This window comes from Belonocnema kinseyi, chromosome 9 (genome assembly GCF_010883055.1).
Source record: "Belonocnema kinseyi isolate 2016_QV_RU_SX_M_011 chromosome 9, B_treatae_v1, whole genome shotgun sequence".
NCBI lineage: Eukaryota > Metazoa > Arthropoda > Insecta > Hymenoptera > Cynipidae > Belonocnema > Belonocnema kinseyi.
Window position 1 is genome coordinate 83,800,784 of NC_046665.1, and position 14,448 is coordinate 83,815,231.

Below are 14,448 nucleotides of genomic sequence, written 5' to 3' on the forward strand. Positions count from 1 at the left end.
ATGTCGAGATTCAGAAAAAAGAAAAAATAATTTTCAGTGAAGTTCCTACCAAAATGCAGTACCTAACCGTACTTTATTGTACTCGAATAAATTTTCCAAAGTCTCAGCTCGATATTTTATTTATAAAAAAAGTTCTTAGGTTAAAAAAAACATTCAGTGAACTGAAAAAGTGAGGTCGGTAATATAGGTATTTAGCTGTGTCACATGCCCTTAATTCAAGAATTCTCAACCAAAAAGTAGATGATTGAATTAAAAAATATGAATTTTCAAACAAAAATATTAATTTACGACCAAAAAAGACGAAATTTCAACCAAATTCAAGAATTTTCATTCAAAAATTTGATTCTTTAAGAGAGAAAAAAAACAAATAATTTTATTTTTTAAAAAAGTAGTTCAACTTTAAAACCTAGATGTTAAATTTTTAAACAAAAAGATGAATTTTTGAACAAAAAAATTAATTTCCAACCGAAAATAACGAATTTTAAAAATTAAAGAATTCTTAACTAAAAAGCTGAAGTTTCAACGAAAAAACATGAATTTTTAAACAAAAAGATCAACTTCCTACAAAAAAAAAAGATTTTTAAAATGTTCAAGAATTCTCAACTAAAAACGATAAATTTGTAAACAAAAAGATTAATTTACAGCAAAAAAAAAAATATTTGAATAAAATTAAAGAATGCTCAACCAAAAAGTTGAAATTTCAACTAAAAAAGGGAAATTTTTAAACAAAAATATTAATTTACTACCAAAAAAGACAAATTTTTTACTTAATTCAAGAATTCCCAACCAAAAAGTAGATGTTTGAACTAAAAAATATGAATTTTCAAACAAAAAGATTAATTTACGACCAAAAAAGACGAAATTTCAATGAAATTCAAGAATTCTCAAAGAAGTTGAATTTTTAAGGAAGAAAGAAAAATTGTATTTTTGATTTTTTAAGAAACTAGTTCAAATTTAAAGCCTAGTTGTTATTTTTGTAACCAAAAAGATTAATATCCGAACAAAAATAATTAATTAAAAAAAATCAAGAATTCTTAACCAAAAAGCTGAAGTTTCAACGAAAAAAAGATGAATTTTTAAACAAAAAGATAAACTTCCTAGAAAAGAAAAAGAATTTTTAAAAAGTTCAAGAATTGTCAACTAAACAGTTGATTTTTCAACTGTAAAAGATAAATTTGTAAACAAAAAAATTAATTTCCTACCGAAAATAACGAATTTGACAATAATTCAGAATTTTTCAACTAAAAAGTTGAATTTTTAACTAAAAAAGATCAATTTTGAAAAAAAAATTAATTTCCTACCGAAAATAATGAATTTGAAGAAATTCTAGAATTCTCAAACAAAAAGTGGAATTTTCAACTGAAAAAGGAAAATTTTCAAACAAAAATATTAATTTACTACCGAAAAAGATGAATTTTTACATAATTCAAGAATTCTCAACCAAAAAGTTGAAGTTTAAACAAAAAAATATGAATTTTTAAACAAAAAGATTCACTTAAGAACAAAAAAGAAGGATTCTTCTTTAAAATTCAAGAATTCTCAACCAAAAAGTTGAATTTTTAAGAAAGAAAGAATAATTGTATTTTTGATTTTTTAAGAAACTAGTTCAACTATAAAACCTAGCTGTTAAATTTAAAACCAAAAAGATGAGTTTTTAAATAAAAAGATTAATTTCCGACCAAAAATAACGAATTTTTAAAAAAATCAAGAATTCTCAACCAAAAAGCTGTAGTTTTAACGGAAAAAAGATGAATTTACTATCAAAAAAGACGAATTTTTAAACAGAAAGATTCATTTACTACCATAAAAGACTACCATATGTACTTTTATGAAAATAAAATTTCTCTAAATTGTAACTTTACTTTGACTGGATAGCGCCCCCTAACACCCGTACCCATTACCAACCCTAGGTTTTGTGCCCCCCCCCCCTCTAAAGTGGCAACGCAGTTTATGGACAATCCCTTAACTCTCACAAGAATATTCTTACCTATCAGAATAGACGTAAACACAGCAAGAGAGTTGTGAATGCTCAAATCCTGAACGTCCACTTGATTTAAGACGTCGATATAGAAAGCCGAATTCTCTCGACAAAGTGCCGTGAGAACACCCAACCATTCAGCACTGAGAGCATTACAACAGGCAGTCAATTCTGCACAGGTAATTGCAATATCGTTCAACTTATCATTGTCTGTTTCACTACAAACTGCGACGATAGCGTTGCACACAAAACTATATCGATTCGCTGGAGTTTCGTTCAACTGTTTCGCCCACTGCGGTTCAATTTTGCCCCCTCGTTTCGGACTGTTGAACACGTCGACCATAAACTGCGAATTGTAGACATGATTCGAAGGCGTCGGCTGCAACGAGCTATAAAGAGCCAGACGAATTTTCGGATGGGCATTATTGAAAGCCTCCACTCCATGCGGCTTCGTCTTCAGCAGGGAACAACTCGAGTACAAATCGTAGAGATGAGCTAGAACGCAACGCTCGGCTGAACTACATTCGCTCGGGATTGAAATGTGCTTCACAACCTTGCAGAGTAAATCGAAAACAACTGTCGTTTGTTCCGGCGATACTAAAAAAAGAGAAGAAAGAATTTATCATTAATAATATCATGTTTGATGAGTAAAAATAATGATGAGACCGGGTACAGGGTTGCTCAGGGTGGCCGTTTTAATCGAAGAAAAAAATTCCCGGTCATTTTACGGGTTTTTCCCGGTTCGCAAACATTCTTCACGGTCAATGAAATTTAAAAAATCGAACTCTATTCTAAACATTTTTCCATTTAAAGCAATAAACAATAAACAGCAAATTATATTTGCACGTATGAAATGGAAGGTACTAACACTTTTCAATTAAATTTTTTTTAATGAAATGCAGATAAACTGTAAAATATAAATCCACGTTAACAGTTTCAATACTCTACATTAACCCTTTCCGGCATACATTTTTTAGGGAAACGAGTCTTCATGAAAATTGGTACACAGGGGTTTTCCAATATGGCGGCTGACATTTGGCATATATTTTTATTTTTTCTGAAAATTGGTATACGGGGGGTTTTGGGATCACTGATCACGAATCTAAACTTAGATTTTGAACACTCAAAATGGTGCGTCAAAATTCAAAATATTTCTGAATTGTTTTGTGAAAGTTGGCATAGGTAGGGGGTCGCTGATCTTGAATCTGTATTCAAAATGACAAATAGTCTGATTTCAGATTCGTGATCAGCGACCCCGAAAACCTCTGTATACTAATTTTCAGAAAAAAAATCTAAAAATATTCCAAGTTTCAGGCCCCATCTTGGATTCGCTATTTTGAATTTCCAAAATCTGAGCTCATATTCGTGATCACTGCCCCAAGAAGACCCCTGTATACCAATTTTCAGAAAAAAAACAAAAATATTCCTGATTTCGGCAGCCATATTGGATCCGCCATTTTGGTTTTTCAAAATCTGAGTCCTGATTCATAGTCAGCGACCCCAAAAACCTTTATGTACCCATTTTCATAAGAATATAATAGAAATTTTTTTCAATAATGAATTTTTTCAACAAAAAAGGCTTTTTTTTATCTTTGTTTATAAATATTAACAAATTATTTAAAAACTTTAGACTCTTCGCACAAAAATTTCAATTTTCTATCATCCTGCGAGCATGAAATTAAAAAAAAAACCTATGTAAAATCTAATAAAAACTATTCTGAAATCGCAAAAAATGATATGAAAAAAGGTGGGAATACGGCATTCCCACCATGCCGCATCGGGTTAAAGAATCAAGCGATGAACTTTAAAAATTTTCAAAATTATATTTTTTTAAAGTAATTTTAATCTAGACAAATAAAAAATATTTTTTTTTATTAACAATTTTTTAAATTAGAAGTTAAATTATTTTCATTTTAAATAGTTTAAGCATCCTTCAAAAACTTAAAAAATTCATTTCAAAACATTGAGAAATCTAAAAGTGGTTTTATATTTTTCCAAATTTAAAATTATTGTTAAAATTTTTTCGAAACGTTGAAATATATTTTTAAATGAATTGAATTTTTCCTACAACTTTTAGAAAATCCTGCAATCTAAAAAAATCCTTAAAATTTGAATTTATAAATAACAATAGGAACACTTATTATCTGTAGAAAAAATAGAGTAATCTTACGAGATATTTAGAAGTTAAAAAAATATCAAAATTAAATTTAGAACTTGAAATGATTTCAAATCATTTACACGAAATTTTGGTGCAAATACCTACAGCCGAATTTAAAACAAAATGCAGATTTCAATCAAAAAATTTAAAAACTTTTTAAGAATGGTGAAAGGCTTAAAAAGAATAGAAACATTTTCTTAAGATTCCTAGGAAAATTCAAAATGATTTTTCATTTTAAAAATTATCGTAACGAAAAATTTAAAAATATTTTAAGAGACTTGCAAAATGATCAAAACAGAACCTGGAAGATTTTAAGGATTTTTTTTTTAATTTGCATGATTTTCCAAAAGATGCAGGAAAAATTCGGTTAATTTTTTTAATTTATTTAGAAGTTCTAAACAAAAATGTTAGAACACTTTTTATCAATTACTTGAAGACTTTTCAAGTTTTAAATTAACTTTGAATCTTTTCAAAACTATGAAATATCTCTTGAAACATTTTTTAAATAGAAAGATTCAAATTGTAACATTAAAAGTTGAAAAGCTCTTCGAAATTCTACAGATTCAAAGCTTTCCATGTAAAACAATTCAGTTTCAAATTGTTTAGTTTTACATATATTTGTGTTCAATTTACTCGTCTTAAACGAACAGTGAAATTTGTAATGGCTAAGAAAACAAATAAAAATAATATATTTATTTATTCAATTTAACATAAACAATAATATAAAGGAAGACCTAAAACTTTGAATTAAAAATATTTTATTGGTGAATCATTAAAATTGTTCTTTAAAAAAAAAATTATCGGAATAAATGATATTGTATTAATCTCAACTCGTATTAAGACATTCGAATCCAATCAGTTACAATCTGGAAATTCTCAAATTATGAACGGATTTAGAATCGTTTTGTCAAATCAATTATTGTTCAGGTTTTTATACTTTAATTATTTACAAAACTGTTCAAATCTAACTTGGGCAAATTTTTCTACTGAAAATTCGTCAAATTCTCGGTCAAGCCCTGGTTGCTACAAAAACACTGTACTTCGAAATTCTCTGATTTTACCCTGACTAATTTTTCATTATTCCTAACCGCTATAAATTTATCTTTCCGATATAAAAACAACCTTTTTTGATAATATTAGTGATGACGGTCAACTAAAAAAAAAAAATTGAACTGTCAATCAGATATAAATTTTGAACTGAAAATGGAATAATTACATTTTCAGTAAAAAACATCAATTTTCAAAACAAAAAAACATGAATAAAATATCTAAATTTCCAACCAAAGGAAAAGAATTCTAAAAAAAAGCATAATAGTTGATATATCCGGGAAAAAGTATTTTTAGTTTTATTCAGAAAAAAACTAAATTCAAACCAAAAAAGACGAATCTTCAACAAAACAATCGAATCATCAACTAAAAAAAGATTAATTTTGAACCAAACAGTTTCACTTTTAACATATAAAAAAACACTAGTTGTCGTACCTAAAGTCTGATATCTGAAAAAAATAGTTTTTCTATAATTTTAAGAATCAAAATATTAGAACCGTTGCCTTTTCAAATAAAAAACATGATTTTTTAAAGAAAAATGTTCAAATTCACAAAAAAACACACATTAATTTTAACCATCTTTTTTGCAATTGAATTTTTTCTGACCGACGCTTCTTACCAAATTGTGAAAAAAGATTAAATTTTAATAAATAACGGCTTATTTTTTCCAGACAACACTCTCTAAAACTCTACTGTTTCCAATTTTGAAAGAAAATTTTTCTATGGCTGAGGTCGTTACAACTTTTTTATAGGAAAACATTTTTTAACCAAATAATTATATTTTAAGATTATTTAGTTCTTTTTAAACTTAGAAACACTAGAGTTATAGAGAATGTTTTCCCAGAAAAATCCGGCATTTATTAAAATGCAATCACTTTTTAAAGATTTGTCAAAATCGACGATCAGAAAAAATTCAATTGGAAAAAAGATGGTCAAAATAACGTTTTTTTTTTCGTGAATTTCAACATTTTTCATAAAAAAATAATGTTTTTTTTATTTGAAATGACATCATTTATAATATTTTGTTTCTTAAAATTAAGTTTTACAAAGAATAAATTAACAGCCAAATAAAAAATGTCAATCTTCAGAATTTTTAAAAAGAATATTCCATTTTCAATAGAAAGAGATGAATCTTCAAAGAAAACAAAAACTTTTAACAAATTAGTTCAACCTTTAATCCAGCAGTTGAATTTTCAACAAGAAAGACGATTGATTGAAGAAAAATATAATAGTTGATATTTTAAACAAACTAAAATTATTTCAAACTAAACTACTAAACCAAATAGTTGCACTTTTAGCAAAAAAAAAAAAAAAAAGATTAAATTTCTACAATAACAGATAAATTTTAAAATGAAAAAGACGAATTAAAGAAAAAGGTGAATTTTACAACCAAAGGTATGAATCTTAAAGCAAACAAAAAATGAATTGGCAATAAAAAGAGTAATATTAAAAATTTTCATTAAAAGGTATTTTTATTTTTAATCAAAAACCGTTCAATTCACTTTAGGAAAACGCATTTTTCAAAAAAATAGTTGAATTCTCGATCAAAACACAATTATTCTCAACCGTATCGTAGCAAATAATTGAATTTTCAAACTAAAATAAAGACGAGTTTTTGATCAAATAAATGAACTTTCAAGAAAGAATTTTCAAGAAAGAACGTAATAGTTGAAATTTTTATCCAAAAAGATTATAATCGTAAACCAAACTTTTCATTCAAAGAGTTGAACTTTTAACCAAAAAAGATTAAATTTCTACGATAACAGATGCGAAAATGATATACAAATTTTATTTTTCATGATTACTTTAATATTTGCTTCTTATTTTGCACTAATTTTTATTCTCAGCTAATGCTAAAAAATGTATCAATACAATAAATTTATATTATTAAAATTTATAATATGCATTGGTATTAAAATAAAATTATTTTCATCATTTTATTATTTTATAATACAAAAAGGCGCGGATCCTATAAAAAAATTAAACATTTTATTGCAACGTTTTTCCACAAATTAAATTTTTTCATTTTTAATGTTATTTTCCACATAACCGCAAGAGAAAAGCTCAAAAAAAATTATCAAATTATACGTTTTTAAAACTAACTTGTTATTAACACATTTTCTATTCTAAATGTATTTATGTTTATTTCCTAAGTTTATCAAATGTTACGGTATCTTACATATTCTATCACAAAAGACGAATTTTCAACAGAATACATGAATTTTCAAGCAAACAGTTAAATATTCTACTAAGGAGATACAATTTCAACCAAACATGGAATAGTTACATTTTCAGTTTAAAAAATTAATTTCTAACCCAACAGTTGCATTTTCACAAAAAAAAGAAGAAATTTCTACAATAAGAGATGAATTTTCAAACCAAAAACACGAATTTTTAACAAAAGATAAGAATTTTCAACCAAGAAAGATTTTTCAGTCAAGAGAGAGAAAAAAAGTTTAACCAAATTGTTAAAATTGAAAGACCAAAAGGCCAATTCTTTACAAAACAGTTGAAATTGCAACCATATATGGAATAGTTAAATTTTCAATAAAAAAATTTCCTAGTCACCAAGAAGATTAATATTTTAAGATAAAAGATGAATTTTCAACTAAAGAAGATAAATTTTCAACCAAACATGAATTTTCCCTCCCTAAATTTGTTTTACATTCTGTAAAATAAAAGATATTTCTTGGAAATTTTCCAGAAACATTATTGAAAATTTTGCAAATCTTTTTAAATATTCTCTTAAAATTAATTTTTCAAATTAAAAATCCATTTTAAATTTTCCTAGAAATTTAAAGAAAATGCTTTTTATTCTTTTGAAGCATTTCATAATTCTTAAAAAGCTTCTAAATTTTTAGTTCAAAATCTTGAAAAATCTACATGTTGCTTTAGATTTTTTCTAATTTTAAATCATCTTTGGAATTTGTTCAGAACTTTTCAATTTTTCAAAATATGAAAAATCATTTTCAATTTTCCTGAGAATCCTAAGAAAATGGTTTTTTTATTATTTTGAAGCCACTCGCAATTATTGATGTCTGCACCGATAAAAATAATTTCAAATTTTACATTAATGTTGAATCTTTTCAGAATTTCGAAATATCTCTTCAACTTACTCGAATGTTCTTTTTAGGAATAATAGGTGTTCCATATTTATTTATACAACAAAATTCAACTATTTTACTTACAAAATAAAATTTTTCAAATATAATAATTAAAATGGTAAAGTTCAAAGTTTTTTTGTTGTTGTTCGGTTTTTAATATTTGTTCTCCAATTACTGATTTTAAATTAACATTAAAATATTTTTGAACATTAAGCAATTGATCTTTTTCTCAATTAAAAAATTTCAAATTCTAAAAATTTTACACTGAAACAATATGTGAAATTGAATAAATTAATAAATAAAAATTAAGAAATTAATAATTAAACAATAATAATTATGACTATATTATTTTGTAGTAAACTAAAAATTTAAATGGTTTAATTTTTAACGCTAAATACTGGAAATTCTTGAATTTTGAATTGAATCCGAATCGTCTTGTAAAATCAAATTTTATTATTATTCACTTGTTAATCATTAATGTACAGTTCAATTTTAAAAATCATTAAAATTTATATCCTCACTTGAACAAAAAAAAATGTTTTATCCAGAATTTTCGATTTTAAACGCTTCTAATTTTTTAATTTTTTACGTCTTTGAAACGACATTTTTTAATGAAATATTTATAAATTACACTTTGCAAACTGAATGATTATTTGAAAAAACTGTAAAAATAAAATTTGAAAAGATTTTATTTCTACAAAATTGTAAAATTCTCGATCAAAAAATAAATTCACTGTCATTTCCCGGTTTTTTCCGCTCTCATAAAATTCACACTATTTCCATGGTTTAAGGTTAAAATCTGGAAATTCTTCAATTTTGAACTGATTCTGAATCTTCTTGTAAGATCAATTATTATTCACTTGTTAATCATTAATGTATATTTTAATGTTAAAAATCATTATAAATTGTATTCATATTTGATCGACTAAATTGTTTTTTTTTTTTTAATCCAAAATTCTCGCTTTCAAACGCTACTAATTTTTAATTTTTCCAGTCTTTAAAATTGCATTTTAAAAATTTTCAAATGAAAAATTTACGCTTAAAAATTATAATCTAAAATGGAAGATTGTAAGTGAAAGATTCTCAAATTAAAATATTTTATCATAATTGAAAAAAGATAAAAATTCAACTCATTATTTAAGAAAACTGTTGAGATCAAACTCGACTAGATTTTTATCTCCTAAAAACTGGTAAAATTCCTGGTCAAGAAATAAATTCACTTTTATTTCCCGGTTTTTTTCGATCCAGCGGCCACCCGGCTGTAGCAACCCTAAATAATAAGATAAACCGCCAATTAAATAAACTCACGTAGTAAACAGCAGTGGTATCTCCTTAAAACTCCAACGACGTAGAGACTCAAGCTTGTGGTGTAACTTCTGACTAGTGTGCTATTTCTCGTTGCCAATTGAGCCTCGACTTCCGGCAGTTCTTTCAAAATCTGGATACAAACATCTATCAGTCCATAAATATTGAGCGCAAGCTCCATCAAATCAAAGAGAAAGGCCACGTGCTCCTGAACAGGCAAGTAGGAAAAACCAGAGAGCGCGAATGTGTTGAGCATCTCCACAACCTGCGTCGCACATTGCCAAGTCACTACGTGCTGGTCAAAGTAGCTCAGGTTCTGAAACTTTTGCGTTATCGACTCAAAGTTGAATTCACTCCGCGAGTGCTTTTTAACTTTGCCGCCTTCCGCAACATCGATGCTGAACTTTTTTCCAAATAATTTACAAACTTCCTTCGTCATCTTTTTCACTACGTGTCTAGCATCATCGCGAACACGACCAACGCCGTATAAAAGAACGTGTCTTTGATTGCAGTCATGCTGACTGCTATTTTCATCCTGAAAAATATAAATACAACATTTTTACCAATTTAAATTTCCTGTTATTAATAATAAGAGTCTCTATCCTACCAGGATGGCCGTTTTAATCGAAGACAAAAGTTCCCGGTTTTTTTCCCGCTTCGCAAACATTTATCACGGGCAATGAAATTTAAAAAATCAAACTATATTCTAAACACTTTTCTATATAAAGTAATAAACAGCGAATTAAAGCATTCAAAATGGATCACTTGAATTCCAAACTTGTGAAATTGAAGTTAGAAGGTTTTCAATTAAAAAATTGTGCATTCAAATGTTCACAAATGTACACGTACCAAATGGAAGGTACTAACATTTTTCAATTAAAAAATGTCAAATAAAATGCAAATGAACAGAAAATTTTTAAACTGTTTTCAATTATAGAGTTCAAAGATTCAGAAAAAGTTCCAAAAATTTAAATCCACGTTAACATTTTCAATAGTCTACATTAAAGAATCAAGCAATGAACTTAAAAATTTTCAAAAGTATATTAGTTTAAGTAATTTTAAACTGGACACATTAAAAATTAAAAAATAATTTTTTTAACTTAAGAGTTCTTAAATTATTTTTATTTTAAATAGTCTATACTAGGCATCCTTTAAAAGCTTTAAAATATTATTTTAAAATCTTGAGAAATCTAGAAGTAGTTTTAAATTTTTCCAAATTCAAAATAATTTTTGAATTTTTTTTCGGAACTTTTAAATATATTTCAAAATGAATTGAATTTTTAAAAATAAATTTTAGAAAATCCTGCAAATTAATAAAAAATTTAATTTGACTTTATAAATAATAATAGAACACTTATTATTTGTAAAAATAATAGAGTAATTTTAAGAGATATTTAGAAGTTTTAAAAAGATTCGAATTCAATTCAGAACTTTAAATAATTTCAAATAATTACTACTGAATTTAAAATAAAATGTAGATTTTTGCAGATTTCAAACAAAAAGTTTAGAATTTTTTTAAGAATTGTGAAAGACTTCAAAAGAATAAAAAAATTTCTTAAGATTTTTAGGAAAATTGAAAATGATTTTTCACTTTGAAACATTATTGTAACAGAAAGTTTAGGAAGATTTTAAGGATTTTTTTATATTTGCAGGACTTTAAAAATTGTAGGAAAATATCGATTAATTTTAAAATATATTTAGAAGTTCTGAAAAAAATGTTAACACACTTCGTTTAAATTACTTGAAATAATTTCAAGTTTTTAATGAATTTTGAATCTCTTCAAAAATTCTAAATATCTCTTAAAATTTCTCAAATTTTTTCTACAATTAATAAGAGCTCAATTGTTGTATATGCGTCAGCATTTAACAATTTCACTAACAAATGAAACACTTTTTAAATAGACTAATAAAAATTGTAAAGCTAATAGTTTAAAAGTTCTTCAAAAATCTAAAGATTCAAAGCTTCCTATGTAAAACAATTCAGTTTCAAATTATTTTCTTTTAAATATTTGGTTTATATTTACTCGTCTTAAATGAAAAGTGAAATATTTCTAAATACTAAATACTTATTCTTTTTCTAAATTAAGAAATTTCCAATTAAATGGAATAAAAATTATATAATTTACACTCACAATATTTTAAATTTTCTAAAAACCTTTAATTATGACTATATTATTATGAATTTATTTTTAAGTTGAAAATAGTAAAACGCACGTTTACATTTCTTAATGGCTAAAACAATGAATAAAAAAATATGTTAATAAATTTATTCATTAAATTTAATATAAAAAATAATATAAAGGAAGACCTGAAACACTCAATTAAAAATATATTATTGATAAATCATGAAAATTTGTATTTAAAAATAAAATGATCGGAATAAATGTTATATTAATTTCAATTCTTATCAAGACTTTCGGAATGAAACAGTTACAATCTGGAAATTCTCCAATTTTGAACGGATCTAGAATTGTTTGGTCAAATCATGGATGATTATTATTGACAATTTCAAAATCCCGATCATTTCCTCTTCAAATTATAATTCTTCAACTGAAACAGTTGAATTTTAAACCAAAAAGATTAATTTTCAACTAAAATGATAAATATTTAACTGGAATACTTGAATTTTCAACCAAAAAGATTAATTTTAAAATAAAAACATTAATTTTCCACCAAAAATAAAATTTTTCAACAAAATACATGAGTTTTAAACGAAATAGTTGAAAATTGAATAGTTACACTTTTAGTTAAAAAATGAATGATCAACCTAACTGATGAATTTTCAACTGGAATAATTAAATTTTAAACCAATTTTAAACCCAAAAAAAAAGATAGAATATTCATCTAGAATAATAGTTACATTTTCAGATTAAAAAAATTAGAATTTTATACAAAAAAAAGAATCAAATTTGAAATAAAATAGTTACATTTTTTGAAAAAATTTCTTTTCATCAAAAGAAAGAACCATTTTACAACGGAACAGCTCATTTGTCAACAAAAAAATTTAACAAAAGGGTTAAATTTTCAACTAAATAATTTTATTCCAACCCATAAGCTGAATTTTCCACAGTTATATAATTATATAACTGGAATACTTGAATTTTTAACCGAAAAGAAGAATTTTTATACAAGAAAATTAACTTTCAAAGAGAAAGATCAATTTTTAAATAAAAAAGATCAATTTTCAACAAAAAATGTAACAGTTAAATTTTTAGTCGAAGAAATTAATTTTCAATAAAACTGATGAATTTTCAACTAAAACGACGAATCTTCAACTGGAATAGGTAAATTTTATACCTACAAAAAGATGAATTTTCAATCATAAAGATTATTTTTCTACAAAAAAGGCGAATTTCCCACAAAGTCCATAAATTTTAAAACAAATAGTTCAAGTTTTAAATGAAATATATCAATTTTCAACCACATAGTGGAATTTTAATCCAAAAAAGGACAAACGGTCTGAGAAAACTATAATAGTTGAATTTTCTGTTAAAAATCTAATTCTTGATAAAAAAAAACGGATTTTCAGCAAAATAGTTCAACTTTGTACAGGAAATTAAATGTTTAGAAAAAAAAACATTATTTTCAACACACTTATTTGTCACGCGACTGTCTTTCAAGTAGAAAAATCTTTTATAAATTGTCGAAAATTATTAAAATAATGAAAACTTGAATTTTATTACAATTTTCGACCAAAAATTAGTTAAAATGTTAATAATATTAATAATTTTCTTCCACATTTTGGTACTGATATATCTTGACGCCATCATCATTTAAATTTATTTTTTATTTTTCGGCTTCCTAGTAGAAAAAATGTCTATCATAGTGTGATTTTCGATCATTAACACACACACATTTGTCATAAGGACAACCGCAGGATTCCGCCGGGAGCGGGTGCTAATCTGAAAAATTGCACCCGCTTCCAGCGAAATCGCGGTAAAATTTCAGCCACAACCACGTCACACAACCGTGAGATAGGCGGTTACAGTCTGTGAAGGAATCAATACGACGATCCAGCAAAAGCCTCTTGCGCCCTAAGAACACGGAGCGACCCAAGGACTACCGCCTTCTGCATTTTTTCCGCAAGTGTTTTAGCATATTGTTGACACGCAGGGATGCTTTTTAGGCCATTAGCGAGTGAAAGCTTGGCACCTCCAAGAGCGCCGATGATAAGGACGATTAGTTTAACAGAATATTCCGGGTACAGTCGTTGCTACTCCTTTATAAGGTCTCGATACCTCTTTTTCTTTTCATTCTCCTTGGCTATGATGTTTTTGTCAGCTGGTGCCGAAAATTCGATAACGAACATGGTTCGCTTCTCGAAGTCAAGAAGAACCATGTCAGGCCTCGAGTGAGCAACAGAAACAATTGTCGAGAATATAAAGTTCCGGTATATTTGGCACTTCCCATTCTCGACAATTGACTCGATTTCCCTAGGAGCATTTATAGGAGCGATATTAAGGTTAATGCCGTAAGAGTGACAGAGATGGTAATAAAGCACTCTTAGTGCCGCATTGTGCCTTTGAATGTAGGTCGTTCCCGCGTGAGTTGGACAACTAGATATTATGTGAGCTAAATGCTCGGGGTGTGCATGGCACGCCCTGCAGCTATAATCAAGAATGTTCCAGCTCAAAATGTGGCGACGGTATGTTAAGGTGGAAAGGACACCGTCTTGGCATGCCAAAATAAAACCCTTCGTACCAGACTTCAATCCGGGCGATTTAAGAAAAGCAAACATTAGCTCACAAGGCATTGACAGATCCTTCACATTTCTGTGGAAGATACCGTGCATCCTATTATCGAGGAGCTGTTCACGAAAGTTTTTCTCTTGTGCTTTCTTAATCCGGGCTTTCAGG

The 14,448-nt window shown here is 26.7% G+C and overlaps 1 protein-coding gene across 1 annotated transcript in view; it reads right to left on the reverse strand.

Moving 5' to 3' along the window:
• Positions 1-14,448, reverse strand: part of LOC117179297 (mediator of RNA polymerase II transcription subunit 12) — a 72,778-nt gene that overhangs the window by 35,032 nt on the left and 23,298 nt on the right. The window contains exons 5-6 of the mRNA XM_033370950.1: positions 9,596-10,127; positions 1,988-2,575 (exon numbers count right to left, since the gene is read on the reverse strand). Coding sequence (XP_033226841.1) covers positions 1,988-2,575; positions 9,596-10,127 — 1,120 coding nt within the window. The remainder of the gene's footprint in view (positions 1-1,987; positions 2,576-9,595; positions 10,128-14,448) is intronic.